This window comes from Botrytis deweyae (assembly GCF_014898535.1).
Source record: "Botrytis deweyae strain B1 chromosome Unknown BDEW_013, whole genome shotgun sequence".
Taxonomy (NCBI): domain Eukaryota; kingdom Fungi; phylum Ascomycota; class Leotiomycetes; order Helotiales; family Sclerotiniaceae; genus Botrytis; species Botrytis deweyae.
The window spans coordinates 106718-129525 of NW_024066220.1; the positions used below are offsets into that span (position 1 = coordinate 106718).

The following is a 22808-nucleotide window of genomic DNA, read 5'->3' on the forward strand; positions in this document are numbered from 1 at the left end:
ATGTACGGAATGGAGGATTTTGACTTTCATGACTCTCTCTCCCTCTCGATGTCTTTTGTCTTTTGCATGTACATATGTACTTTGTAAGATTTTACCTTGGATTGGTACAGCAAGCAAACCAAAGGTTCTACGGGATTCTTCATCCCTTTGGAATTTTGACCCCTGTTATTTAGTTAGCTTTATTAGGTATGTACCAGTATGTACGAGTATTTGGGTATGTATTTGGGCATGTACTTGTATGTACTTGTATGTACTTGTATGTACTTGTATGTACTTGTATGTACTTGTATGTACTTGTATGTACTATGTAGGTAGTCTCAAGGTAGTGTGGTGGTGTTGGAATTGATCGACCGGGTAATATTCATTCCAGAAGCATGGCCACGACCCCTAGCCTCTCTAACCAGCCTTAGAGGGAAGAAAGTTTAATGAAGTTGTCACTCTCGATGATTGTTGATTTTTGGTGAATTTGAAAAATGGAGATTAGATTAAATCAATGGGAGATGATTTTTTGATTTTGGATTGATGGTGAGTGTTGATGTGTTGATTATCTATATTTATTAGATGTGTCTTTATATGTTACAATGTCGTGGTGATATATTATAATATTGTCGTCTGTTGATGTAAAAGAGTATACTCTGTTTTTATTTAATATTGATATTGAATATTCCCATATAATTCTCACACTCTCAGCCAGATCTATCGACGGACTTCCTTCTCAAAGACTTGTTAAGCAAGTAAAGTGACTTATTAGCTACCTAGTCTCTCCGCAAGTGGTATACACCTTACCCTACCTTACCCTACCTTACCCAATCTCCCCTACCTACCCTACCGACCTAGTATGCAAGTGGCTGAGTGGGTCTCTTCAAAACGCCAGAACTCACCAAATTCGTGGTCGTTGGGAGACGCGCTTTACTCGCTTGGGTTTAGTGGGGTCAAGTGAGGGATGGTTGAGAGGTTTGAGAAATTGGAGACATTGGAGAAATTCAATTTTTGATAGTGAAGTGTGAAGTGTGAAGTGTGAAGTGAGTGAGGGAGCGAGGGAGGGAGTGAGTGACAGTGAGGGATGACTTGATATTGAGAGTGAAGACTGATGAAACAATCAAGAATCCAATACATCCAATACAATCAATGGTGATACGTACACTCGCATCTCATCTCGCATCTCGCATGAAAAATCAAAATAATGAGACTCGGTCAAGAAAATCCATCGAGCATTGAATTTCATGCCATGTAAGACTTAAGACTTATTACATAGAAGAAGATAAAAAAGGAACCTGATCGCCATAAAATTGGAGGGTTTTTTTTGCTTCTATGGTGTAGATCAACAATTTTGAAACTTGTTGATTGTTGATTGTTGTGTTGTCGACTATTTTCCATCCCATCCCCTCATTCGACGAGACTTGAAGTCTTTCAACTAGCAATAAGTACATACATACCATACCACATCTACTTCCTTGTCTTGTACTTTTTAATAGATACATTGATACATTGATACATTCTTCACTCTTCTCTCTTCACTCTTCTCTCTTCTCTCTTCACTCTCCTCCCTTCTCGTCTCGTCTCGTCTTCTCTCCTCATACATCCATCAATCATATACCCAACCACTCATCCACCTACCTACCTACCTACCTGCCGTCTTACTTATTACTTACTCATTCTTACATCATCGCCTCAACTCTTCTTAAATACTAATCCGCTGTATATCCTCTTTCCTCGAGTATACACAGACTACTTTGTAATATTCGGACATCATTCGCCGAGAGAAGGGACCGTCTCCAATCTTTTTTTCTGTCAAGCATTCATTAGATTGAGATACCCCAGGTAAGATTATAAAACCTTCATTAACACTTCTCCCCTCCCCTTCCCCTTCCCTTTCCCCTCAACCCTCAACCCTCAACCCTTCCTCCGAAAACTTAAAACTTCCACTATTTTTGTATTTTGTCTACAGTTCAAGTTTAATCTTTCCATTTTCTTACAAAATACAAAGGGCTTCAGATTTATTTCGGAGTTCTTTCAATTCCTCACATCTAGAAATCTTTCGAGGGGATTTCGGAGTCAGTTCCTGAAATAATTATCTGACGCTCAACCTTTTTCCCGGCTGGCTTAAGAATACAGCTTCCCCTCCTTCCACCATTTCCAGGCCTCAATCCTTTCTTTGGCACAAGTTCTCTTCTCTGCTCTTCATTGAGCCTTGAATACTTCTCAAAGATATCCGAATCTCAAATCACATTCACAATGGCGGAACCACATACAAACGGCACAGTGCCAATAGTGTCCTCTTACGCCGCGAGACATAACCTCGCAGATCACTTTATTGGAGGAAATAAATTAGAAAATGCTCCCGCGGGTAAGGTTAAGGACTTTGTGGCAGCAAGTGATGGACACACGGTTATTACAAATGTGAGTAAAAAGTTTCTTGAGTCTGGATGTGGTGACGCTCCGCTGGCCCTCCGGGGGCCATTGCCATGGGGGCAGACTGTGCGAGAGGAATTATGTGTTCGATTTGAGCTTTTGAATACAGTGGTGGGATGGGAGTCAGGACCTGTTGGGTGGGTGGCAGATAGAGAGGGCGAGTAGTGGAGCATGGCAGAAGCCTTTTTTCCCTCTATTTCGTTTTGGATACCTCGTCTTCAAATATATATAAAGAAAGCTTCGAGCGTAGCGAGCTTTGGGGGTTTGGGGGCTTGCCCCCATTGATAATGGACAACGTACAATCTGCTCCCTTGTTGCATACTGGGAGTTTTGGGACTGGCATATTCACATCTAGTCCAGAAACATAACTAACACTCGACGAATAGGTTCTGATCGCAAATAACGGAATTGCTGCTGTAAAGGAAATTCGATCGGTACGAAAATGGGCATACGAAACATTTGGAGATGAAAAGGCTATTCAATTCACGGTTATGGCCACCCCGGAGGATCTCCAAGCCAATGCAGATTATATCCGTATGGCAGATCAATATGTTGAGGTTCCGGGTGGTACGAATAATAACAATTATGCCAATGTCGAATTAATCGTTGATGTGGCCGAGAGAATGAATGTTCATGCTGTCTGGGCTGGATGGTAGGTTTCGCCCCTCATACAATTTCAGATACAGATCATTTGGAGAGAGAAACTAATAATTCTATCAGGGGTCATGCATCGGAGAATCCAAAACTTCCGGAATCCTTAGCTGCGAGTCCGAAAAAGATTGTATTCATTGGTCCTCCAGGTTCGGCCATGAGATCGCTCGGTGACAAGATTTCTTCTACTATCGTTGCACAACACGCCAAAGTACCTTGTATACCTTGGTCAGGAACTGGTGTTGATAAGGTAGAGGTTAATGAGGATGGTATTGTTACCGTCGAAGACTCGGTGTACATGAAGGGATGTGTTCAATCATGGGAAGAAGGTCTACAAAAGGCAAAAGAGATCGGATTCCCAGTCATGATTAAAGCATCTGAAGGTGGTGGTGGAAAGGGTATCCGAAAAGCTGAATCCGAAGAAGGTTTCGAAGCCCTTTACAAAGCTGCCGCGAGTGAAATCCCTGGTTCCCCAATTTTCATCATGAAGTTGGCTGGTAATGCGAGACATTTGGAGGTTCAATTGTTGGCTGATGAGTATGGAAATAACATCTCCCTCTTTGGTAGAGATTGTTCCGTACAAAGAAGACATCAAAAGATTATCGAAGAGGCTCCAGTTACTGTTGCCAAACAAGCCACTTTCCAAGCTATGGAGAAGGCAGCTGTTCGTCTCGGTCGTCTTGTGGGATATGTTTCCGCCGGTACTGTTGAATACCTGTATTCGCACTCCGATGACAAATTTTACTTCTTGGAATTGAACCCAAGATTGCAAGTCGAACATCCTACAACTGAGATGGTCAGTGGTGTCAATTTACCTGCGGCTCAACTTCAAATTGCAATGGGTCTTCCTTTGCACAGAATTAAGGATATCAGATTACTTTATGGAGTTGATCCCTCGACAACCACCGAAATTGATTTCGATTTCTCTCAAGAGAAGAGCATCCAAACTCAAAGGAGACCAACACCAAAGGGACACACCACCGCTTGTCGTATTACATCCGAAGATCCAGGAGAGGGTTTCAAGCCTTCGAGTGGTACTATGCACGAGCTGAACTTCAGGAGTAGTTCCAACGTTTGGGGTTATTTCTCTGTTGGTACTGCTGGTGGTATTCACAGTTTCTCTGATTCGCAATTCGGTCACATTTTTGCCTACGGTGAGAATCGATCTGCATCGAGGAAACACATGGTTGTCGCTTTGAAGGAATTGAGTATTCGTGGTGATTTCAGAACTACCGTTGAATACTTGATTAAACTTTTGGAGACTCCTGCCTTCGAAGATAACACCATTACCACTGGATGGCTTGATGAACTTATTTCCAACAAATTGACTGCTGAGAGACCGGATCCTATGCTTGCAGTTGTTTGTGGTGCCGTTACCAAGGCCCATATTGCTAGCGAGGCTTGCATTTCCGAGTATAGAACTTCTCTGGAGAAGGGTCAAGTTCCATCAAAGGATATTCTCAAGACTGTTTTCCCAATCGATTTCATTTACGATGGTCACAGATACAAGTTTACTGCTACTCGATCCAGCTTGGACAGCTACCATCTTTTCATCAACGGATCCAAGTGTTCTGTCGGTGTCCGTGCATTGAGTGATGGTGGTCTTCTTGTACTCCTCAGTGGACGTTCTCACAACGTTTACTGGAAGGAGGAGGTCGGTGCTACTCGTTTGAGTGTTGATAGCAAGACGTGTTTGCTTGAACAGGAGAATGACCCCACTCAGCTCAGAACTCCGTCCCCAGGAAAGCTCGTCAAGTTCACTGTTGAGAATGGAGAACACATCAAGGCTGGTCAGCCATTCGCTGAAGTCGAAGTCATGAAGATGTACATGCCTCTTATTGCTGGAGAAGATGGTATCGTACAACTCATCAAGCAACCAGGAGCTACTTTAGAGGCTGGTGATATCCTCGCCATACTTGCTCTTGACGATCCATCGAGAGTCAAGCATGCTCAACCTTTCTTGGGCCACCTACCAGATCTTGGACCACCCCAAATTGTTGGTACCAAGGCTGCTCAACGTTTCGTACTCCTTCGTAACATTCTCAACAATATCCTTGATGGTTTTGACAACCAAGTCATCATGGGTTCTACTTTGAAGGAGTTGATCGAGGTCCTCAGAGATCCAGAATTGCCATACGGTGAATTCAATGCTCAATTCTCAGCTCTTCACGCAAGAATGCCACAAAAGTTGGATGCCACCTTGACTCAAATCCTTGACCGTGGTAAGTCTCGCAACGCTGAATTCCCAGCCAAGAACCTTTCCAAGGCTCTTCAAAAATTCTTGGATGAGAATGTTGCGCCTGGAGATGTTGATCTCCTTACCGCTTCCATCGCCCCATTGATTGAGATTCTCAACCGATACCAAAACGGACCAAAGGCTCACGAATTTGCCGTCTTCTCTGGCCTTCTCGAGAAGTATGCTTCCGTCGAGCGTCTCTTTTCTGGCCGTACCTCCCGTGATGAGGAGGTTATCCTTAAGCTCAGAGATGAGAATAAGGATGACATTTCCAAGGTTATTCAAATTGTTCTGTCGCACAGCAGAGTCGGTGCAAAGAACAACTTGATCCTCGCTATTCTCGAGGAGTATCGACCAAACAAGCCCAATGCCGGCGATGTTGCTAAGCATCTCAGACCTTCTCTTCGAAATCTCACTGAACTTGAGGCCCGTCAAACTGCCAAGGTTTCCTTGAAGGCACGTGAGATTCTCATCCAATGTGCTCTTCCATCCTTGGAGGAACGTGCGGCACAAATGGAGCACATTCTTCGATCTTCGGTTGTTGAATCAAGATATGGTGAGACCGGATGGGAACACAGAGAACCTGATATTGAGGTTCTCAAGGAGGTCGTTGACTCCAAGTACACTGTCTTTGACGTCTTGCCAATTTTCTTCGGACACAGTGATCCTTGGGTCTCGCTCGCAGCTCTTGAAGTTTACATTCGTCGTGCTTACAGAGCATACTCCCTCAAGAAGATTGAGTATCACAACGAGAGTGCCGAGCCTCCTTTCATTGTCTCATGGGACTTTGTCTTGAGAAAGGTTGGAGCTTCGGAATTTGGCATGCCAGTTCAATCTTCTGCTCCTTCGACACCAGCTACCCCTTCGCATGAATCCGGCAACCCATTCAAACGTGTCAGCTCTATTAGTGATATGACCTACCTTACCAACAAGCCTGACCATGAACCAACAAGAAAGGGTGTTATTGTACCAGTTCAATATCTCGACGAAGCTGAGGAGTACTTGCAACGGGCTCTTGAGGTCTTCCCTATGTCTGGATCTAAGAAGAAGGGCAATGGTCTTTTGCCGGAACTTGGTGGCAAGCGCAAGGTTGCACCACCTCGCCTTGATACTGAGGACGAGCTTACCGCCGTCTGCAATGTCGCCATTCAAGATGCCGAGAGTCTTGATGACAATGAGACTGTCGCTAAGATCAAGCTGATCGTCAACGATTATAAGGAGGAACTTCTCAACCGTCGCATTCGTCGTCTCACCTTTATCTGCGGTCACAAAGATGGTTCGTACCCTGGATACTACACTTTCAGAGGCCCCAACTACGAGGAAGATGAGAGTATCCGTCACAGTGAGCCTGCTTTGGCTTTCCAACTTGAGTTGGGAAGACTTTCCAAGTTCAAGATTACCCCCGTCTTCACCGAGAACAGAAACATCCACATTTATGAGGCTGTTGGCAAGGAAGCTACAAGCGATAAGAGATACTTCACTCGTGCTGTCGTTCGTCCTGGAAGACTTCGTGATGAGATTCCTACTGCTGAGTATTTGATCTCTGAGTCTGATAGATTGATGAATGATATTCTGGATGCTCTTGAGATCATTGGAAATAATAACTCTGATCTTAACCACATCTTCATTAACTTCTCTCCTGTTTTCCCTCTCCAACCTCCCGAGATCGAACAAGCTCTTGGTGGTTTCTTGGAGCGATTCGGTAGACGTCTTTGGAGACTCCGTGTTACTGGTGCTGAGATCCGTATTATCTGTACGGACCCATCCACTGGCATGCCATACCCCGTTCGTGTTGTCATCACCAACACTTCTGGTTATGTCATCCAAGTCGAGATGTACGCTGAGCGTAAATCTGAGAAGGGTGGGGAATGGGTCTTCCAAAGTATCGGTGGTACCACCAAGATTGGTTCCATGCACTTGAGACCAGTATCTACTCCATACCCCACCAAGGAATGGTTGCAACCAAAGAGATACAAGGCTCATCTCATGGGTACCCAATACGTGTACGATTTCCCAGAGCTTTTCAGACAAGCCATTCAAAACAGCTGGGTCAAGGCTGTCCGCAAACACTCCTCTTTGGCCGAAAAGCAACCCCCTACTGGTGAATGTATTGAGTACAGTGAACTCGTCTTGGATGACAATGATGGTCTTGCTGAGGTTTCGCGCGAACCTGGTACCAATACCCACGGTATGGTTGGTTGGCTCATAACTGCCAAGACACCAGAATATCCTCGTGGCCGTAAATTCATAATCGTCGCCAACGATATCACTTTCAGAATTGGTAGTTTCGGACCAAAAGAAGATCAATTCTTCCACAAGTGCACGGAACTTGCAAGAAAGATGGGTATTCCACGTATTTACCTTTCTGCCAACTCTGGTGCTCGTATTGGTATGGCTGAAGAACTTATGCCTTACTTCAAGGTTGCTTGGAAGAACCCTGAGAGACAAGAAGCCGGCTTCAAATATCTCTACTTGGATACTGAAGCCAAGAAGAGATTTGAGGATGGTAAGAGCAAGGACGTCATTACTGAGGAGGTTGTTGAGGACGGTGAGACGAGACACAAGATCGTTACTATCGTTGGTGCTGAAGATGGTCTCGGTGTTGAGTGTTTGAAGGGTTCTGGTTTGATTGCCGGTGCCACTTCAAGAGCTTACGAAGACATCTTTACCATCACTTTAGTCACTTGTCGTTCAGTTGGTATTGGTGCGTACTTGGTTCGTCTTGGACAACGTGCTATTCAAATTGAAGGACAACCAATCATCCTCACTGGTGCCCCTGCCATCAACAAGCTTCTCGGTCGTGAAGTTTATACTTCCAACTTGCAACTTGGTGGTACTCAAATCATGTACAAGAATGGTGTTTCTCACATGACTGCCAATGATGACTTCGAGGGTGTTTCCAAGATCGTCGAATGGATGGCTTATGTTCCAGACAAGAGAAACAGCCCTCTACCAATCGGACCTGCTGCTGACTCTTGGGATCGTGATATTGTTTACACTCCACCTGAAAAGCAACCTTATGATGTTCGAAACCTCATCGCTGGTAAGGAAGACGACGAAGGATTCATGCCAGGTCTTTTCGACAAGGACTCCTTCGTTGAGACTCTCGGCGGATGGGCAAAGACTGTTGTCGTTGGTCGTGCTCGTCTTGGTGGTATCCCAATGGGTGTCATCGCTGTCGAGACCCGCTCAGTTGAGAACATCACACCTGCCGATCCAGCAAACCCAGACTCGACCGAACAAATCTCCAACGAAGCTGGTGGTGTCTGGTATCCTAACTCCGCTTTCAAGACTGCTCAAGCTATCAAGGACTTCAACAATGGTGAGCAATTGCCGTTGATGATCTTGGCTAACTGGAGAGGTTTCTCTGGTGGTCAACGTGATATGTACAACGAAGTTCTCAAGTATGGAAGTTATATCGTTGATGCTTTGGTCAAGTACGAGCAACCAATCTTTGTCTACATTCCACCATTTGGTGAGCTTAGAGGTGGTTCTTGGGTCGTCGTTGATCCTACAATCAACCCAGAATTCATGGAAATGTACGCTGATGAAGACGCTCGCGGTGGTGTTTTGGAACCAGAAGGTATTGTCAACATCAAGTACCGTAAAGACAAGCAGTTGGAGACCATGGCCCGTCTCGACCCAGAATACGCTGAACTCAAGAAGCAATTACTCGACAATGCTGCTGGACAGGAGAAGTTGGCTGAAATCAAGGCTAAGGTAGAGCAAAGAGAGAAGGCATTACTTCCTGTCTACAATCAGATCTCGCTTCAATTCGCTGATCTTCACGACCGTGCTGGACGTATGAAGGCAAAGGGTGTTATCAGAGAGTCATTGAAATGGAGAGAGGCTAGAAGATTCTTCTACTGGCGTGTACGAAGACGTGTGAACGAGGAGTATATCCTTAAGCGCATGTTATCCGCCAACTCAAAATCACCAACTGGTACCAGGCCAGAGAACTTGAGAAAACTTGCCGCCTGGACTGCTATTCCAGCATTCCAAACAGATGATAAGAGTGTAGCCATGTGGTATGAGGAGAATAGAAAGGTTGTTCATGAGAAGGTTGAACAAATGAAGGTTGAGGGTGTAGCTGCCGAGGTTTCGGCTTTGCTTAGAGCTAGTGGACCTAGTGCTAAGGGAGGATTGAGTGGTGGTGCTATGGCTGGTATTAGACAAGTCTTGTCTATGTTGCCAGTTGATGAAAGAGAAGAGGCATTGAAGTTTTTGGGAAGACCTTAAGGTTGGGGTTATGAATGCCATGATTTGAAACGAGGGTTTCGACATGATGATATGATCATTTGAGATGGGGGATCTGGGATGGAAAGAGGATTAGAGGATGATACAACTTTTACTCTGTACTCTATTACAATTTCTTTCGTTTAAGCCATGTCTTTGGTATTTTGATAAATGAATGGTCGGTTTATAGTCTTTAAGCAATGCATTGCGTCGCGTAGTTTGAAGTATGAGAAGATATAATTATTCATCAATATTGGGGTTTTCACATGTGATGTAGTTGATACCTTTTGTGAATTTGATTAATGAATAAATTCATTGACTTGTATTTGATATTACTTGAATGATAGGTATTCTCAACCAGCTCAGTACCATGCCTTTCACTAATATATCAAGCCTCGCAATTAATCACCATCTACCTAGGTATTTATCATAACAACAATAATAACAATAAAATTAATGTTCAAATTCATCACCTCCATCATCTCTTATCTACCTAGTATCTATCTATCTATCTCCCCATGGAAGAACAATTCCTAGGATACTGAACGGCTCTCTTAATCATGCTCTTCAAGGTATCACCATTGACGCGATGGACATAGTGGACCTTGCGCAGGCCGGGCGGCATCAGCGCTTCTTGGTAGGCGTGGATGTTGCCGTACGAGGGGGAGCCGTAGGATGTGTCGACGTCGATGTAGACTAGGAGGGGGAGGGGGGGTGTTAGTGAGGGGTTTGTTAGTGAGGGGTTGGAGATGGAGGGTTGGAGATGGAGGGTTAGATATGTAATTTGTAGGATGTGGAGAATCGGTGTATTCATTGCGTCGCGTACCATGATGGATGTAATTCTCTTGGGGTTGAGGGTTGAGGGTTGAGGGGGAAACTTTTCTTCGTCTATCGAATGCATGCAATAGTGGGGAGGGAATTGAAAAATTGGGAGGGGAGGAGAGGAAGGAGGAAGGGGGAAGGATCAAAATTAACTTGTAGTTTGTGGAATTCTCCACAGTTGATTGATCCATTTACCATAATCGCCGCAGCAGTCTTGTGGGTGGACGGGGGAGGTGGAGGAGAGCTGAGGGAAGAACTTTCTTCTACTGTCTACAAGAGCCGGCGGAGCTTTCTTCCATGTCGTTTGATGGGAGAGGGATGAAGCAAAAGTGCCCAGAGAAAAATAACTCACAACTTGTAGAATTCTCCACAATCGATCCATCAACCATAATTGCCGCAGCAGTCTCATCCCAAAATGGGAATTCCGTTCCATAATGTCCCCACACCAATTCCGAGTAGGGATTACTAACTTCCTTAATCTCGTCCAAGAAATCCTGTGTGCTCATGACCTGATTCGCGACATTACCTGCGAAAGTGATTTTGGGAAAGTTGGCCGTGAAAGCAATTTTGGCGGCTTCGGGATCGACCATCAAGTTGATGTCGGAGCTGAGGTCGGCTTGTAGCACGCTGCCGGTTACTTGGAGGAGGTTGTCGTCGATGTAGCCGCCCATGATGACGAGTTCTTTGGCGAGGGAGGCAAAGTTGTCGTCGGAGCGGACGGCGAGAGCGACGTTGGTCATAGAACCGCCGGCGTCTGGGTGGGGAGTTAGTTTTCGAGTCAAAGTTGAATTACTAGAAAATAAGCAAGATTTGTTCACTTACATATGGAAACTTGTCCGGGATATCTATGCACCATTTCAATCATAAATGCACTGGCACTCTGACTTTTCTTCAATCCATTAATTGAATAGTTACTTGGCATTCCTTCTACAAAAGCCCCCTCTACGACTCTGAAAGGGTTATCTCCCGATGTGGGATCACTTCCTTCTGCTTCTGCTGTAGCATTATACGGAGCAAATACACCCTCCCAAGGAAGTTTACCATGAACCGCTTCCCATGCTTGGAATCTCGTGGCGGTATTGATAAGCGGGAATGTAGAGCCCGGAACTACGGGGATACAGCTAGTCAGGTTACCGACAGAGAGGGTAGCTAGTGCATGCAGTGCGACTTGGTGTTGCCATGTATCTGCGGTACCTGAAAGGGGAGGGAATTGTCAGCTGAAAGGTAGCTATGATAATGAGAGGATGAGGAGATACGCACAAGATGTTAAACCTAATACTTCCCATCCGGCCTCGAGAGCGATGAGGAATGGAATGAAGCCAGTCGAACTCCAATCATTGTCCATAATGACATATTTGGTCGCATTATTGGTAGCATAACTAGTTCCATATCCCAGAGCACTCGAACCACAGACCAAACTTCCCAGGCCCAAAAGCCCAGAGACGATCCGTGAACTTATCATCTTGTCTTATCTTGTCTGGTCTCCGCGTAACAGAAAGGGAATTCTCAAGATCGAACGAAACGAAAAGGTGAAGAGAAATCTCGAGAATACTCGTCACGAGATATATATATGAAGTTAAATGACCTACCCACCCTACTCCTTCAATATCATATCTAGCTCAACGGACGTCACCGAAAATTCTTTTTTCGTACCCACTGCTCCTCGTGGGAATCGAGAGAGATCGTCAGGAAACAGGACAGATGCGGTTACCTAAACGATTTTGTATCTATCGCTGTGCCCCACATAGATATTGATTGCACCGACTCTATGAAGTAATCAGAGACTCTTAAGGTTATCGTGGTGGAAAGATGGGGGCTGGAAATGCCGCGATTTTACCGGGTATGGTATGGTATGTGATACGGATTGGAGATTGGAGATTGATAGAGAGAAAGATGAATTGAGGGAAGATCCTAGTGTGTGATACGAAGGAGAAAATTGGTGGATGTTTTTCGTATCTTTGGAGATGGCTGATTGTATTTAAATTTGGGAGAAGGATGAGAAAGAAGCTGAGCTTTTTCTCGTGATGTTGCGGTGCGGAGAAGATCACAAAAATACGTTTCCAGTTTAAATCGGAATCGTACTTTCCTGCTTGGAAGATCACATTCCTGGCCCCGAGGTACAGTAGTGTTATCGATATGTAGTGAGTTTATTTAGGAAAGATCGATAGATGTAACTAAATTGACCGCTCTCTTTCGATGTGTTAAAGTAAACGCCATCTGATGAACTTTCTTGAGAGGATTGCATTTACATGAAATCAGAACTTAACGGTAGCACAGACAAACTGCCTTGATCAGAGCATTCAACGCTGTTCATTTTGCTTACCTTTTCATTTTTCAATTCTGCCAATCTGCTTCAATTGTTTGTATTTGAACAAGTCGAGAGAAATTCGTCTTAATTTTCGTGTCTTTGCTTGAATTGATTCTGCATACTATGGGACCATAAAACTGCCGATCGGCAACATCTCTCCAGCGAGACTGTCTCGCTGCTGTCGCTCCCTTTGCTTTTTCACACAGACATCTATGTGTCTTACTGCCTTTAAAACTTCAGACAGATATTATGACGTAAAACAATGGGCTGAGAAGATTATGAATGAGGCGCGAGCTTTCTTGTGGAAAGCTAATCTAAATCACAAGAAAAAGAATACCACTTTCCAGCGTGAAGATTGAGGAAGGTCCATCAGAAAGGAACACTGGTACAAAGCCAACGTCCAAGCATAATTTGAGGAAACAGTCGTCATCGAACTATCCTAAACTTCACAGATGGTTGATGGACGACTGGAAGATGCGAGGTCTCCTAGTCGGAAATTCAATGCGGGGTCGTCATGCCCTTGTTCTATCGCGCGCTAAACACCCCTGAAGATGAAACGAGAGTCACATGTCATTCAGCAGTGCTGGAAAGAACTGATGAGTTGACGGATTTCATGTATACTTCTGAAGATTGGTTTCACTTGAATATCTGCATAAGAGGCAAGTCATCATTGAAATATACAGACTCTGCATCTTATTACTATGTAAGACTTTTTTCCACCAAAGTCAAGATACAGTCTCTCAAATTCGTCCATCCCTGATGTATTGAGGTGATAAATCGGATATCATGCTACATTGCTCAAGGTTTTACCAGATTGGCACAGATCCAGTAGACACCTACTTCGTGCGGAAGTTAAGGACGTGAATTTCAAGAACTTAATTCACACTGAAAATATTTTTCCACGAGTAATAATGGAATCGGTTGAAAACCCCTAATCTCTTCCCATATATTATTGAAGTACTAGCCTCCAGATGCTCTGTGACTTTTCAATCAGAAAAATGGAGGTTACAATCTGCCAGATTTCCAGAGCTTCCGCGCCTTTGTTCCCTTCCCAGTTGGCTTAGATTTCTCGGGCTCCATGGGCCAAGATTGGCCTTCATCCGGAAAATAAATCAATACCGCCATCGAATTATTGTTGCAAATCTCAGTCTTCTGATACTTCCTGTGAGAAAGAAGCCACTTTTGACCACCGTTGGAAAGTAACCAACGGTACAAGTTTGAATGACGATAAGACGCAGCTAGTCTCTCCCTCTGGCGAGTCCAAGACTCCCAGCTCAAAACTTCATTCTTAAATTGCCGTGCAGCGAGACGAAACCAGTTATCCACGCTCACACCGAAAGGTTTTGGAACATGATAAATCAATTTATACGTCTCTTCATCATGAGTATTCAATCTCTTGTAGTCTTGCCATTGACAAGCCAAAGTTTTTTCCTCCACTCCTGGAAAGTCCCCATACACAGCACGCGATAGAAAAGGTGTTTCAATAACCCGACTATTATGGCCAATACGACGGTAGCCTGGGCCAATCCAGGTTTCAATCAACTCGATAAAACGTATTTCATAGAAGTCAGTACCGAAGTTAGTAAATCTCTTCCATGGTTTACCCTGGTAGAGATTCCAGCAGTTTCGACATGTAAGGGCAAGACAAGTGATGGAAGTCATTTCATCTCGCTCGAGTAGTATATCGAAGAGTATGTTTATAATGTCGAGTGGGAACCCTTCGAATTCGCTCTTTTTGGTTAGGACAACATTATCTAGCAGGTAGACATGTTAGCTTTTGATGCAATCGGGTGTTGTTTTTGAAATGATAATGGCAAATATTAGTTGTCACAGGGAGTGAACTTTACTTACTGGTAACTGCAACCAATTCAGTTCCCGGTGATTTAGACATAGCCTCTTGGTTCTGCTTTTTAGGCTTGGGGCAGATTTTCCAAACCATTGTGCGTTTTGAGTATTTTTCAATCTTGGTTTCTTTCGTGTTTCGAAGAGTATCTGAAATTATCAGAAAGTAATCGACGTCTGTTGTGTAGTGTAAACTTTGCTCTTGTTGAAGGGGACCAAGAAGCTGATGTGGATTTTGAAGAACGTTGTGTGGGGGTTGATATCCTTAAGTAGAGTTCGATTGAAGTCAATACCGTATCGAATGTTCAATACCCACGACGTATCTAATACTTTTTACCGCGTTGAGTTTCTGGGCAGCAGTGAGACGATTCACTTTACCGAAATTTGTACAGCCGTATTGCTACCGCAAGTTTTCTGCCTGGGGCCTTGCATATACAACAATCACGAAATAGTGGACCGCTTGATGAGCCGACTATTAGATTGAATGGAAATTATTGCCGTAGCTCGGGAGTTATAATATCTTTATTAAGTTGGTGGTATTTTGAAACTCACAGTAGTAGGCACACCAGTACGTAGACCTGCTACGCTCTTCGTATCTCACAATGGCAAATTCTTTTCGAATCTAGAGTGCATCAATGGAGATCAATCAAGTAGATTTGAGGAACCAGTTTGTGTTTCTGGTTTGAAAGGTCTGGAAATTCAAGCGATAAAAGTCACTGATGAGTTAGATTTTCATGTTTACTTGTATTTCTGCCAAAACTGCGATTCCTTGCTAATGCCTATCTTGAATTCTCTCAACTAGAACTAGATATTTTGAGTATACCTGACCGCGCTGACCTCTGCAACATAGTCTGAAGAGTCCATCCATTTACCTAAACAAGTCAATCTCTTCAGTATAACTAAACTTTGATTACAAAGCCCGAAGGATGGTATAAAACCACCCGAAAGATCGAAAAAAGCTTCCTCCCATATATCGCAACCATATAACCTAAGTTTGCACCCTCTGATCCACAGTCCAGCCTATTCATTGTTTCTTTGAACCTCAACCCCGTCAGCAAAAAGAAGAAAGTACTGTTCCCAATCTTGCTTTGAAGCTTGAAGTATTGCCTCCCAAAAACACATACGCCTAGTTGTATTGAGCACATTACCACGCGGATCATGATCTGGAATCCGTGTGCTAACGTGCTTTCCCATGAAATACCAAAGGTGAGTTTTCTGCATGTTTGTAACTCTTGAATACTGGTCTTTGACCGCAAGATTGGTCATTCTCAAGTTCTCTCGAATTTGATCTTGGTCGGGTGTTTGACCGAGCATTGTTTGTCCAGGCATTATGTGTCCAGTCGAAGTTACTCCGGGGTATGGTATTCCATGTAGCCAAGGTCTAGTATCCAACGGTGGAGCCATATTGACTAAACGAACCGGAAGCCCCGTCGACGTGAATGTACTCATTGTTAGTCCAATCACAGAGATCCCGGGCATTACGACTGGTACATATTGCATAAGATTGCTACCGACTGTGGATAAATCTGGAACAGCATCTTCAACGTGTTTGACAAATTGGCGAACTGCTGCAAGATACCAATCGGTTCCCATTCCAAATGGATTTGGCAAGATAAGTTCTCCGATTGTACTTCCTTGTCTTGATATAATGCTGTGATAGTCGCTTGTTCGCTGGATCAGATCCCACTCTTTGTGAGAGCCGGCTTCATCTCCATAGACAGAGCAAAGAAGGAATTTTTGGAGTCGCTTCGAGAGTCGGTACTCTGGAACCAACGAATCGTGTAGAAGTTTTGCGAGGGTAGGCGGAAACTCCTTCTGGCTAAAAGGGTATGGTGGTCTTGAAATGAGCAGTACTCGTTCTGGGTGAACTGAGCAGAAGAATCTATAATAAGCTCGACCTGTGATAGCGAGACAGACTGCCGTACATTCGTCGTGATCGTTAAGAAGTAGTTCGATGATTTGGAAGATGATTTCGACGGGGATCCGAGGATCTGCAGATACACGAGTTAGTGACAAGTCTAGTATGAAGCTGCAGTAGTGTGATTGATCTGATCGTCTTAATCGAAGAGGTCTGTAGCTTACCTTCGATCTTTTGTAGTTGCCGGTCCTCGATTTGGCGAAGCCATTTTTCAACGCGGGACTGAACCTTGGGATGCGCTGTTGTTACGATATCATATTCCCATTGATTTTCTAGAGTACTGCCTTGCTGGACCCCGTGTTCAATTGAAGAGGTCATCTTGTTGATCTGCTATGTAGTATGACTATGGTAAAAAAAAGTGATGTCGAATGTTGTTTGCTGATGCAGAGCTACCTAGGTAGAGAGATGAAGCAGTAAGCGGAGGTAATCATTATTCTGCCTACTTTCTAGCACTTTTAGGGTAGAACTGAATGAAAGGGCTTATCCTATTGGCAGTGAAAGCTCTTTCATTCAAAAAATCAATTTCATCTTTAGTTCATCTTCAATTCAACATTCACTTCGAGAAACTGAATACATCTGTGAGCATCCTGGGATTATCTCGGGGCAATAAGGGGTAGCTCTTTGAGCCGAGGCCACCCGAAAACATTTTTGGATTTGCTTGTACAGCAATGTGATCAGGACTAAAGCCACCAATTCTTTTATTGGGGGTAGATACATCGATGCTCATCAACATTAATTTCTAGCCCGATACCAAGTATTCAAAACACACAATCAAGAATGATGAACAGTATTGTCCTTCATAGCAGCGCCTCGTCCTTGAGACGGCGGCCTACAGGTAAAGTCCTTGAATTCCTTGGAGTTGCAAATTTTGCCTCTTTCCATTGTCTATCAAACTAACCTATTTCATTTTGTTTCAGAATACAAAGCTGAAATTATCCATTTCTATACCTTGACTTATCAAGACCTCCGCCAGAAAGACACGTTAAGACTATCAATTGATCAATTGGAAAGGAATCTTGTTCCGGGAGAAGCAGCTGCCGACGAAGAAGGTAAGATCAAATATAGGTTCCCCAAATAATGCTAATGCGATTTACTCAATATAGTACCGAGTAATGGTTCAACAGTTACAGCGAAAGCCCGGATACAAAAATGCGCGACAGCAGAACTATCCATTGTTGAAAGCGCACCTACCGAAATCATCAACAAGATATTGAACAATCTCCTCGAAGAAGACTTTCCTGATATCTGCTCAGCTCTTTGTTTCGGCCTGACTTCCCGCAGAAATTGGACAATACTTCGTAACCTGGACCATACAAGCTACCTCAAAGAACATATGGACCATATTCCGAGTATTATCGATTTCAAATACGACAAGATTCCATTGTTCAATCCTTACCATGAGAAAGCTGGGTCAAACTCTGTCGTTGAAGAAATTAATGAGAATGAATTTACTTTCAAACACCAGAGCTTTCACCATCTCTTCCCCCGTTTCTTTAAATCATCGCCTATTGTCAAGCGTTCTCTTAGCCCTTCTCAACGCAAGCAAATCGTGTTATTTAAGGAGTGGATGGGCCCCAAATATCGTCCTCCAACTTCTTTGCTCATCCCTTGCTATCTCTCTTGTGCTGTATATGGGGAATCGGATGAAGAAAGTATTGAAGAAGAAATTCTTGAGGGTAGATTCTATGATTTCATAATGGCTCAAGCAATGATGTGCAATTCCCGAAACCCCTTTGGACTAGGTGATATATGGGATGCTGTAGTTAACTCGAATTGGGACTACTAGGCAATATCCGATTCTGCTACGCATCTTTTCACAGTATTAGGGTAAGAGACTGGAGAAGGTTGATAGTTGGGTTGTTGGCAATTGGCATGGAATACAAGATTACCAACTACGTTCAACATTTCATCCGTCGACTTCTACTATCAGAGGCATTTGCATTACATCTTACACACTCATCGTGTCATAAAGTATCTTATCAAATAAAACTGATACTTTCATATACCGAATTAGACTTTCTGACTTGTGAGACTTCCATGTAACCTCTCTCTGGCTATCAAATTAGTGAAATCACAAAGTGTTTTCCTGATTTTATAGAGTAACCATGACATGACCTAACTTAACAGCATGAACGGCTTAAAAAACTGCAACAAATCAACTAATTTGCTCTACAATATGAAAGAGGCCAATCAGCAACCAATTTAGTATCTATTTCTGTTAATTAGATCACGTTTAGGCCTAAATGTAGAGATTTAGATAAACCAATGAGAGCATGTTAAGCGAATTTTCTGTAAACCCCGCACTAACCATTCACAGATGTAACCATGCTAGCATCTTTAGGTAATCTTGATTCTGGAACAACTCGGCCCTTGAATCATTTGAGGCATTCCAAGGTTCCCCGCCGCCAAAAAGGTCAACTCTCCAACAACATCACAAAGGACTGTCGATCCTTTCCTTGAATCTCCATTACATCTACCTTCGATATACGCAAGAAGCAGATACCTGCAGCACAAATACAAGTTCAACGTTCAAGATGCCTCCTCGGCGTCTCCTGCTTCCGAAGTCAAACCAGTCCCAACCTTTGGAGTCAAACGAATGGAATGTAGACGACTTTACAGCCAACTTTATCTTGGAAACTTCGGGACCGAACATAGTCAACGTCTCAACAGCTAACAATGGCCGACCTCTTCGCTTTGCTCCTGCAGGATTTTATGGCCAATCTTTTGGCCCCGCTCCTGGAAGAGGTAATAGCTCTGCGCCTGACATGCAACCGTCCTTTCCAGTTCGAGGTCCACTTACTGCAAGCACCAGTCAGGATGATGGAGCTGAAAGGCTGCGCCAGCATTTGATGAGCCTTCGTGAACTTTCAGTAGCACGGGGCCTTGACAACGTTGAAGAAGTTCTCGAACCTGACCAAAGCCAGATTAGATGTACGTCGCTGCAGCTCTTCTCTTCTTTCTTCTACTCTTACCCTCTTTGGCCTACAGGAGGGTTTATATTAACTAAATATTTACTAATATCTCGCAGATGCAGGGACATCTGAGAAGAGACCAGCAGAAGAAACGAAATTGGAGGAAGACGGAATCGGCCCTCAACCTGCTCGTAAGAGAAGATACAATACAGCTAAGAGAAGTAATAATATTGCTAAGAGAAGAGGTTGGACTCTACCATTTCATAGCTGTTACTGTGTTTTGATTTTGCGTTTTCCTTTTTAACTCCCAACCACTTCAGCTGCCTGTACTGTCATATTTTGACAATCCTTGGTGCCATTTTATCTACGGTTCAAAACACTAAAGTAGGAGCCGTGTCATGATTTCCTGACTTGCAGTGGTCATTCTTGTTAGAGGATACATCAGGTCATTTTTTCATTCGTTCTCTATATTCTCTCCTCATTATCATGCGTTCAATCACCTGAACAATCACTGCATCCATATTCGAACACTCATCATTCATCCCAGCCTTCTTAACTCAGCCTCTCCTACTATTCATTCTCAATGCAAGAGTTTCAGCTAACACCCTTCCCATTTCTAGCCGCGAAATTTGATTTCCCCACCGAAATCATCCGTCTCATGCTCCGCTGTCTCATCTCCGAACATCAAACTTTCGAAAGCGACTTCTGCACCGCCGTCTGCTTCGCCCTAACCTGCCGCACCCACTGGGCAATCTTCCGCTCAATCCACAGTGCCAAGGTCCCTATCATGATTCAATCTCCCGGAACATTGAACCCTAAAAAAGCCAGCGTCCCCTACAGACTCGGAGATCTCCTGATCAACTGGATGTCTCCAAAATACCGTCCATTGCCCTGCACACTAGTAGACGGCAAAATGGTAGTTCAGGACATCAAGTGCATTGAGGTGTTTGTCAGGGCTGCTGTATATCCTGCTGTAGGAGGCGAGAAAGATAGAAGGCTCTTAGAAAGAATGGCAGAATTTAAAAGTAACCGTTTCAAAGACTTCTACCACGTCTACCATAATAGTCTTCGCTCATCAAACCCACCAGGTCTCAACTGGTTTATTCCGAATCCATTCAGAATGGGCGAGGAATGGTATCCTGCCACCGCGCATGTTCTCAAACATACTATCTTCAAATGGAAGTCTGATTGCCATTTGGAAAGAGAATACCATTGGCTTCGTGACAGGGAGGAATATAGTCGACATTATCGGGTCTGGTCGGGTTACAAAACCTGGATGCTGAGAGAGTGGGTTGAGGCGCAACCGGAAGCAATGGCATACAAGAGATCTCGTGGCTTGGGTGAAAACAAGGCGAAAGTCGGTATGAGAGATGGGTTTGAGATGTTGAAGTTGGTGGATGTGCAAACGAAGGAGCATAAGAGTAAGGTTAAGCAGGTTGTTAATGCGATGCTGGGGTTGGTTGAAGGCCGTCCCTTTTACGGTCATGAGTGAAGGAGGGGATAAAATTTATGTTGCCAGCCTGCTCTGTTAGGGCTGTGATCTTCATGCAGTGTGATTACTGCTTCGAAAACTTTCACTTCTTTCCGAGCAATTACGTCGAAGTAATGACTACTCTTCCATGGGTAACGTCAACTTCGGCTTAATGCATCGACTTTTACCTGGCGGGATTGAACAATCTCTTGTTGGCAAGCCTGGGGACAGTGGATACGGATAGGATAGGATATGACATGGATATGTCATTGTCTTCAGATTGCCAACAATAGCGTTGGATTGTTTAGACCGTCTTATTTTAATTTAGTTTATGATGAACAACGAATCTCCTCTTTTCTCATCTTATCGAGTTTCTGATGTGCAACTATGGTCATATGTGATAACATTCGAGACAGGTAGAGAACGTTTTCAACAATGCTGGATCAGTAATACTACCTTGCATCTTGCATAATTATCGATTAGTATACTTTAAAAATACAAGAGATTGTGATATGTTTTGATACACATTCTCTACATATAGAGACTAGATGTACATAATACCGACTCACTGAGTTTTAATACATGCGATGAGCGACATGTATACAGAGCTTGAAGTCGAATTACTGATATGTCTCCAGAATAATCAGTCAGATAATCTGGCAATGCAATGATATATTTCTTGTTATTATAATTCCAAGTCGAATCCAAGAGTATATTTAATTTTCCCCATTCAGATATCTAACTCTCCTGCCCCTATTAGAAGCCCAATCAAACACAACATACCCAATTTCCATCTTATCCCATCCTACCATTCAAATCACAAGCAATCTTCAACTTAACACTACAGTATTCCTGAGTCTCTAATTGATCGTCCTTCCAATCCCGCAGAGCTGAGTGTCTGTCTAGACTTTCACGCTCGCGTAGATTCGATATAATCAAGTATGTTTTGATCAAAGAGGCAGAGCATCTGATATCCAACCCACAGCCCGAATCCATCTTAAAATTCCACATTTCAAGAATCTACGCACAGCAGGATAAAAATCCTACCCAATCCCTCGGGAAAAGGGAAGGAAGCCGAATCGATAAATCGATGCAGCGACATACATCAATACATTCCATATAACCCGATCAAGATACCAGATCGATAAACCCGTTGATTAATTTCCACGCCAATTCTTCATTCTCACATTTCTCGCTCAATCAAAAGAGACTATGGAAACATGATCAATAATCTACTAACTAGTATGAGTCCATCCCACCCACAAGATACTTCCCAGCCCAGCTCTCCTTACATGTAACCGAAAATATCTCATCATGTGATATCATACCATAGGTTACTATACTAGGTCGAGAATATATAAATATATATATAATCTCGACTCTCTAATAAGTATATATTATATAGATTAAGATCTACTCTCCCTTTAAACTATTTTAAATTCTCACTATTATATATACCTCTTTAGTCCTTTTTACTCCTCTATTTCTCTAACGATTATCTATTTTCTCTTTTTCCTCTTAATATATATTATACTGAGATAGATCGTTAGAAACTAGTAACTAGTAATGATATATCCCAGAGAATCTAGATATAACTCCCTCGTTTCTAGATACTCATCGATATTAAATTTCATATCTAGTATATCTATTTATAATAAGATCTTTTTAAATACTCAGTTTAATATCTTCATAATCAATTATTTCCGATGACCTCATAGTCAAAAGATCGATGTTCTCAACCAATCAAAATGTTAGGGTATGACACTCACGTGATTTTGAGAAAAGGAAAAATTTGTTGCACGTCTAAGATTTGAGAGTCGATACCCTGGTGACCTGCGATTTCAGAAATATGGGGTGGGTGGTAGGTAGGTGGGGCTGAATGGATATCTATCATCGACCTATCTCTGTTGCTAGTGCTTTTGGAATATGGTGTATGTTGTTTTGAGATGTGGGATGATGTTCATATTTAGATGATTATGCTGTTTATACTTTTATGCTTC

At 43.3% G+C, this 22808-nt stretch overlaps 6 protein-coding genes across 6 annotated transcripts; 3 read left to right on the forward strand and 3 right to left on the reverse strand.

Moving 5' to 3' along the window:
• Positions 1 to 2235: 2235 nt before the first annotated feature.
• Positions 2236 to 9538, forward strand: EAE98_006185 (uncharacterized protein; the record flags this gene model as incomplete). Its single annotated transcript, XM_038953807.1, has 3 exons — positions 2236 to 2400; positions 2799 to 3064; positions 3133 to 9538. 3 exons carry the CDS (start codon positions 2236 to 2238, stop codon positions 9536 to 9538), a joined length of 6837 nt encoding a protein of 2278 aa, XP_038809597.1.
• A 505-nt stretch (positions 9539 to 10043) lies between these two features.
• EAE98_006186 (uncharacterized protein) lies at positions 10044 to 11819 on the reverse strand (the record flags this gene model as incomplete). Its single annotated transcript, XM_038953808.1, has 4 exons — positions 10044 to 10231; positions 10710 to 11111; positions 11180 to 11551; positions 11618 to 11819. The coding sequence occupies 4 exons, from the start codon at positions 11817 to 11819 to the stop codon at positions 10044 to 10046; spliced, it is 1164 nt and encodes a 387-aa protein (XP_038809598.1).
• Positions 11820 to 13670: 1851 nt separating this feature from the next.
• On the reverse strand, positions 13671 to 14604 carry EAE98_006187 (uncharacterized protein; the record flags this gene model as incomplete). Its single annotated transcript, XM_038953809.1, has 2 exons — positions 13671 to 14419; positions 14517 to 14604. 2 exons carry the CDS (start codon positions 14602 to 14604, stop codon positions 13671 to 13673), a joined length of 837 nt encoding a protein of 278 aa, XP_038809599.1.
• Positions 14605 to 15527: 923 nt separating this feature from the next.
• On the reverse strand, positions 15528 to 16743 carry EAE98_006188 (uncharacterized protein; the record flags this gene model as incomplete). The annotated part of the gene is made up of 2 exons (XM_038953810.1): positions 15528 to 16498; positions 16590 to 16743. The coding sequence occupies 2 exons, from the start codon at positions 16741 to 16743 to the stop codon at positions 15528 to 15530; spliced, it is 1125 nt and encodes a 374-aa protein (XP_038809600.1).
• Positions 16744 to 17202: 459 nt separating this feature from the next.
• On the forward strand, positions 17203 to 18211 carry EAE98_006189 (uncharacterized protein; the record flags this gene model as incomplete). Its single annotated transcript, XM_038953811.1, has 3 exons — positions 17203 to 17260; positions 17343 to 17474; positions 17529 to 18211. 3 exons carry the CDS (start codon positions 17203 to 17205, stop codon positions 18209 to 18211), a joined length of 873 nt encoding a protein of 290 aa, XP_038809601.1.
• A 748-nt stretch (positions 18212 to 18959) lies between these two features.
• Positions 18960 to 20829, forward strand: EAE98_006190 (uncharacterized protein; the record flags this gene model as incomplete). The annotated part of the gene is made up of 3 exons (XM_038953812.1): positions 18960 to 19356; positions 19454 to 19528; positions 19958 to 20829. The coding sequence occupies 3 exons, from the start codon at positions 18960 to 18962 to the stop codon at positions 20827 to 20829; spliced, it is 1344 nt and encodes a 447-aa protein (XP_038809602.1).
• Positions 20830 to 22808: the final 1979 nt, after the last annotated feature.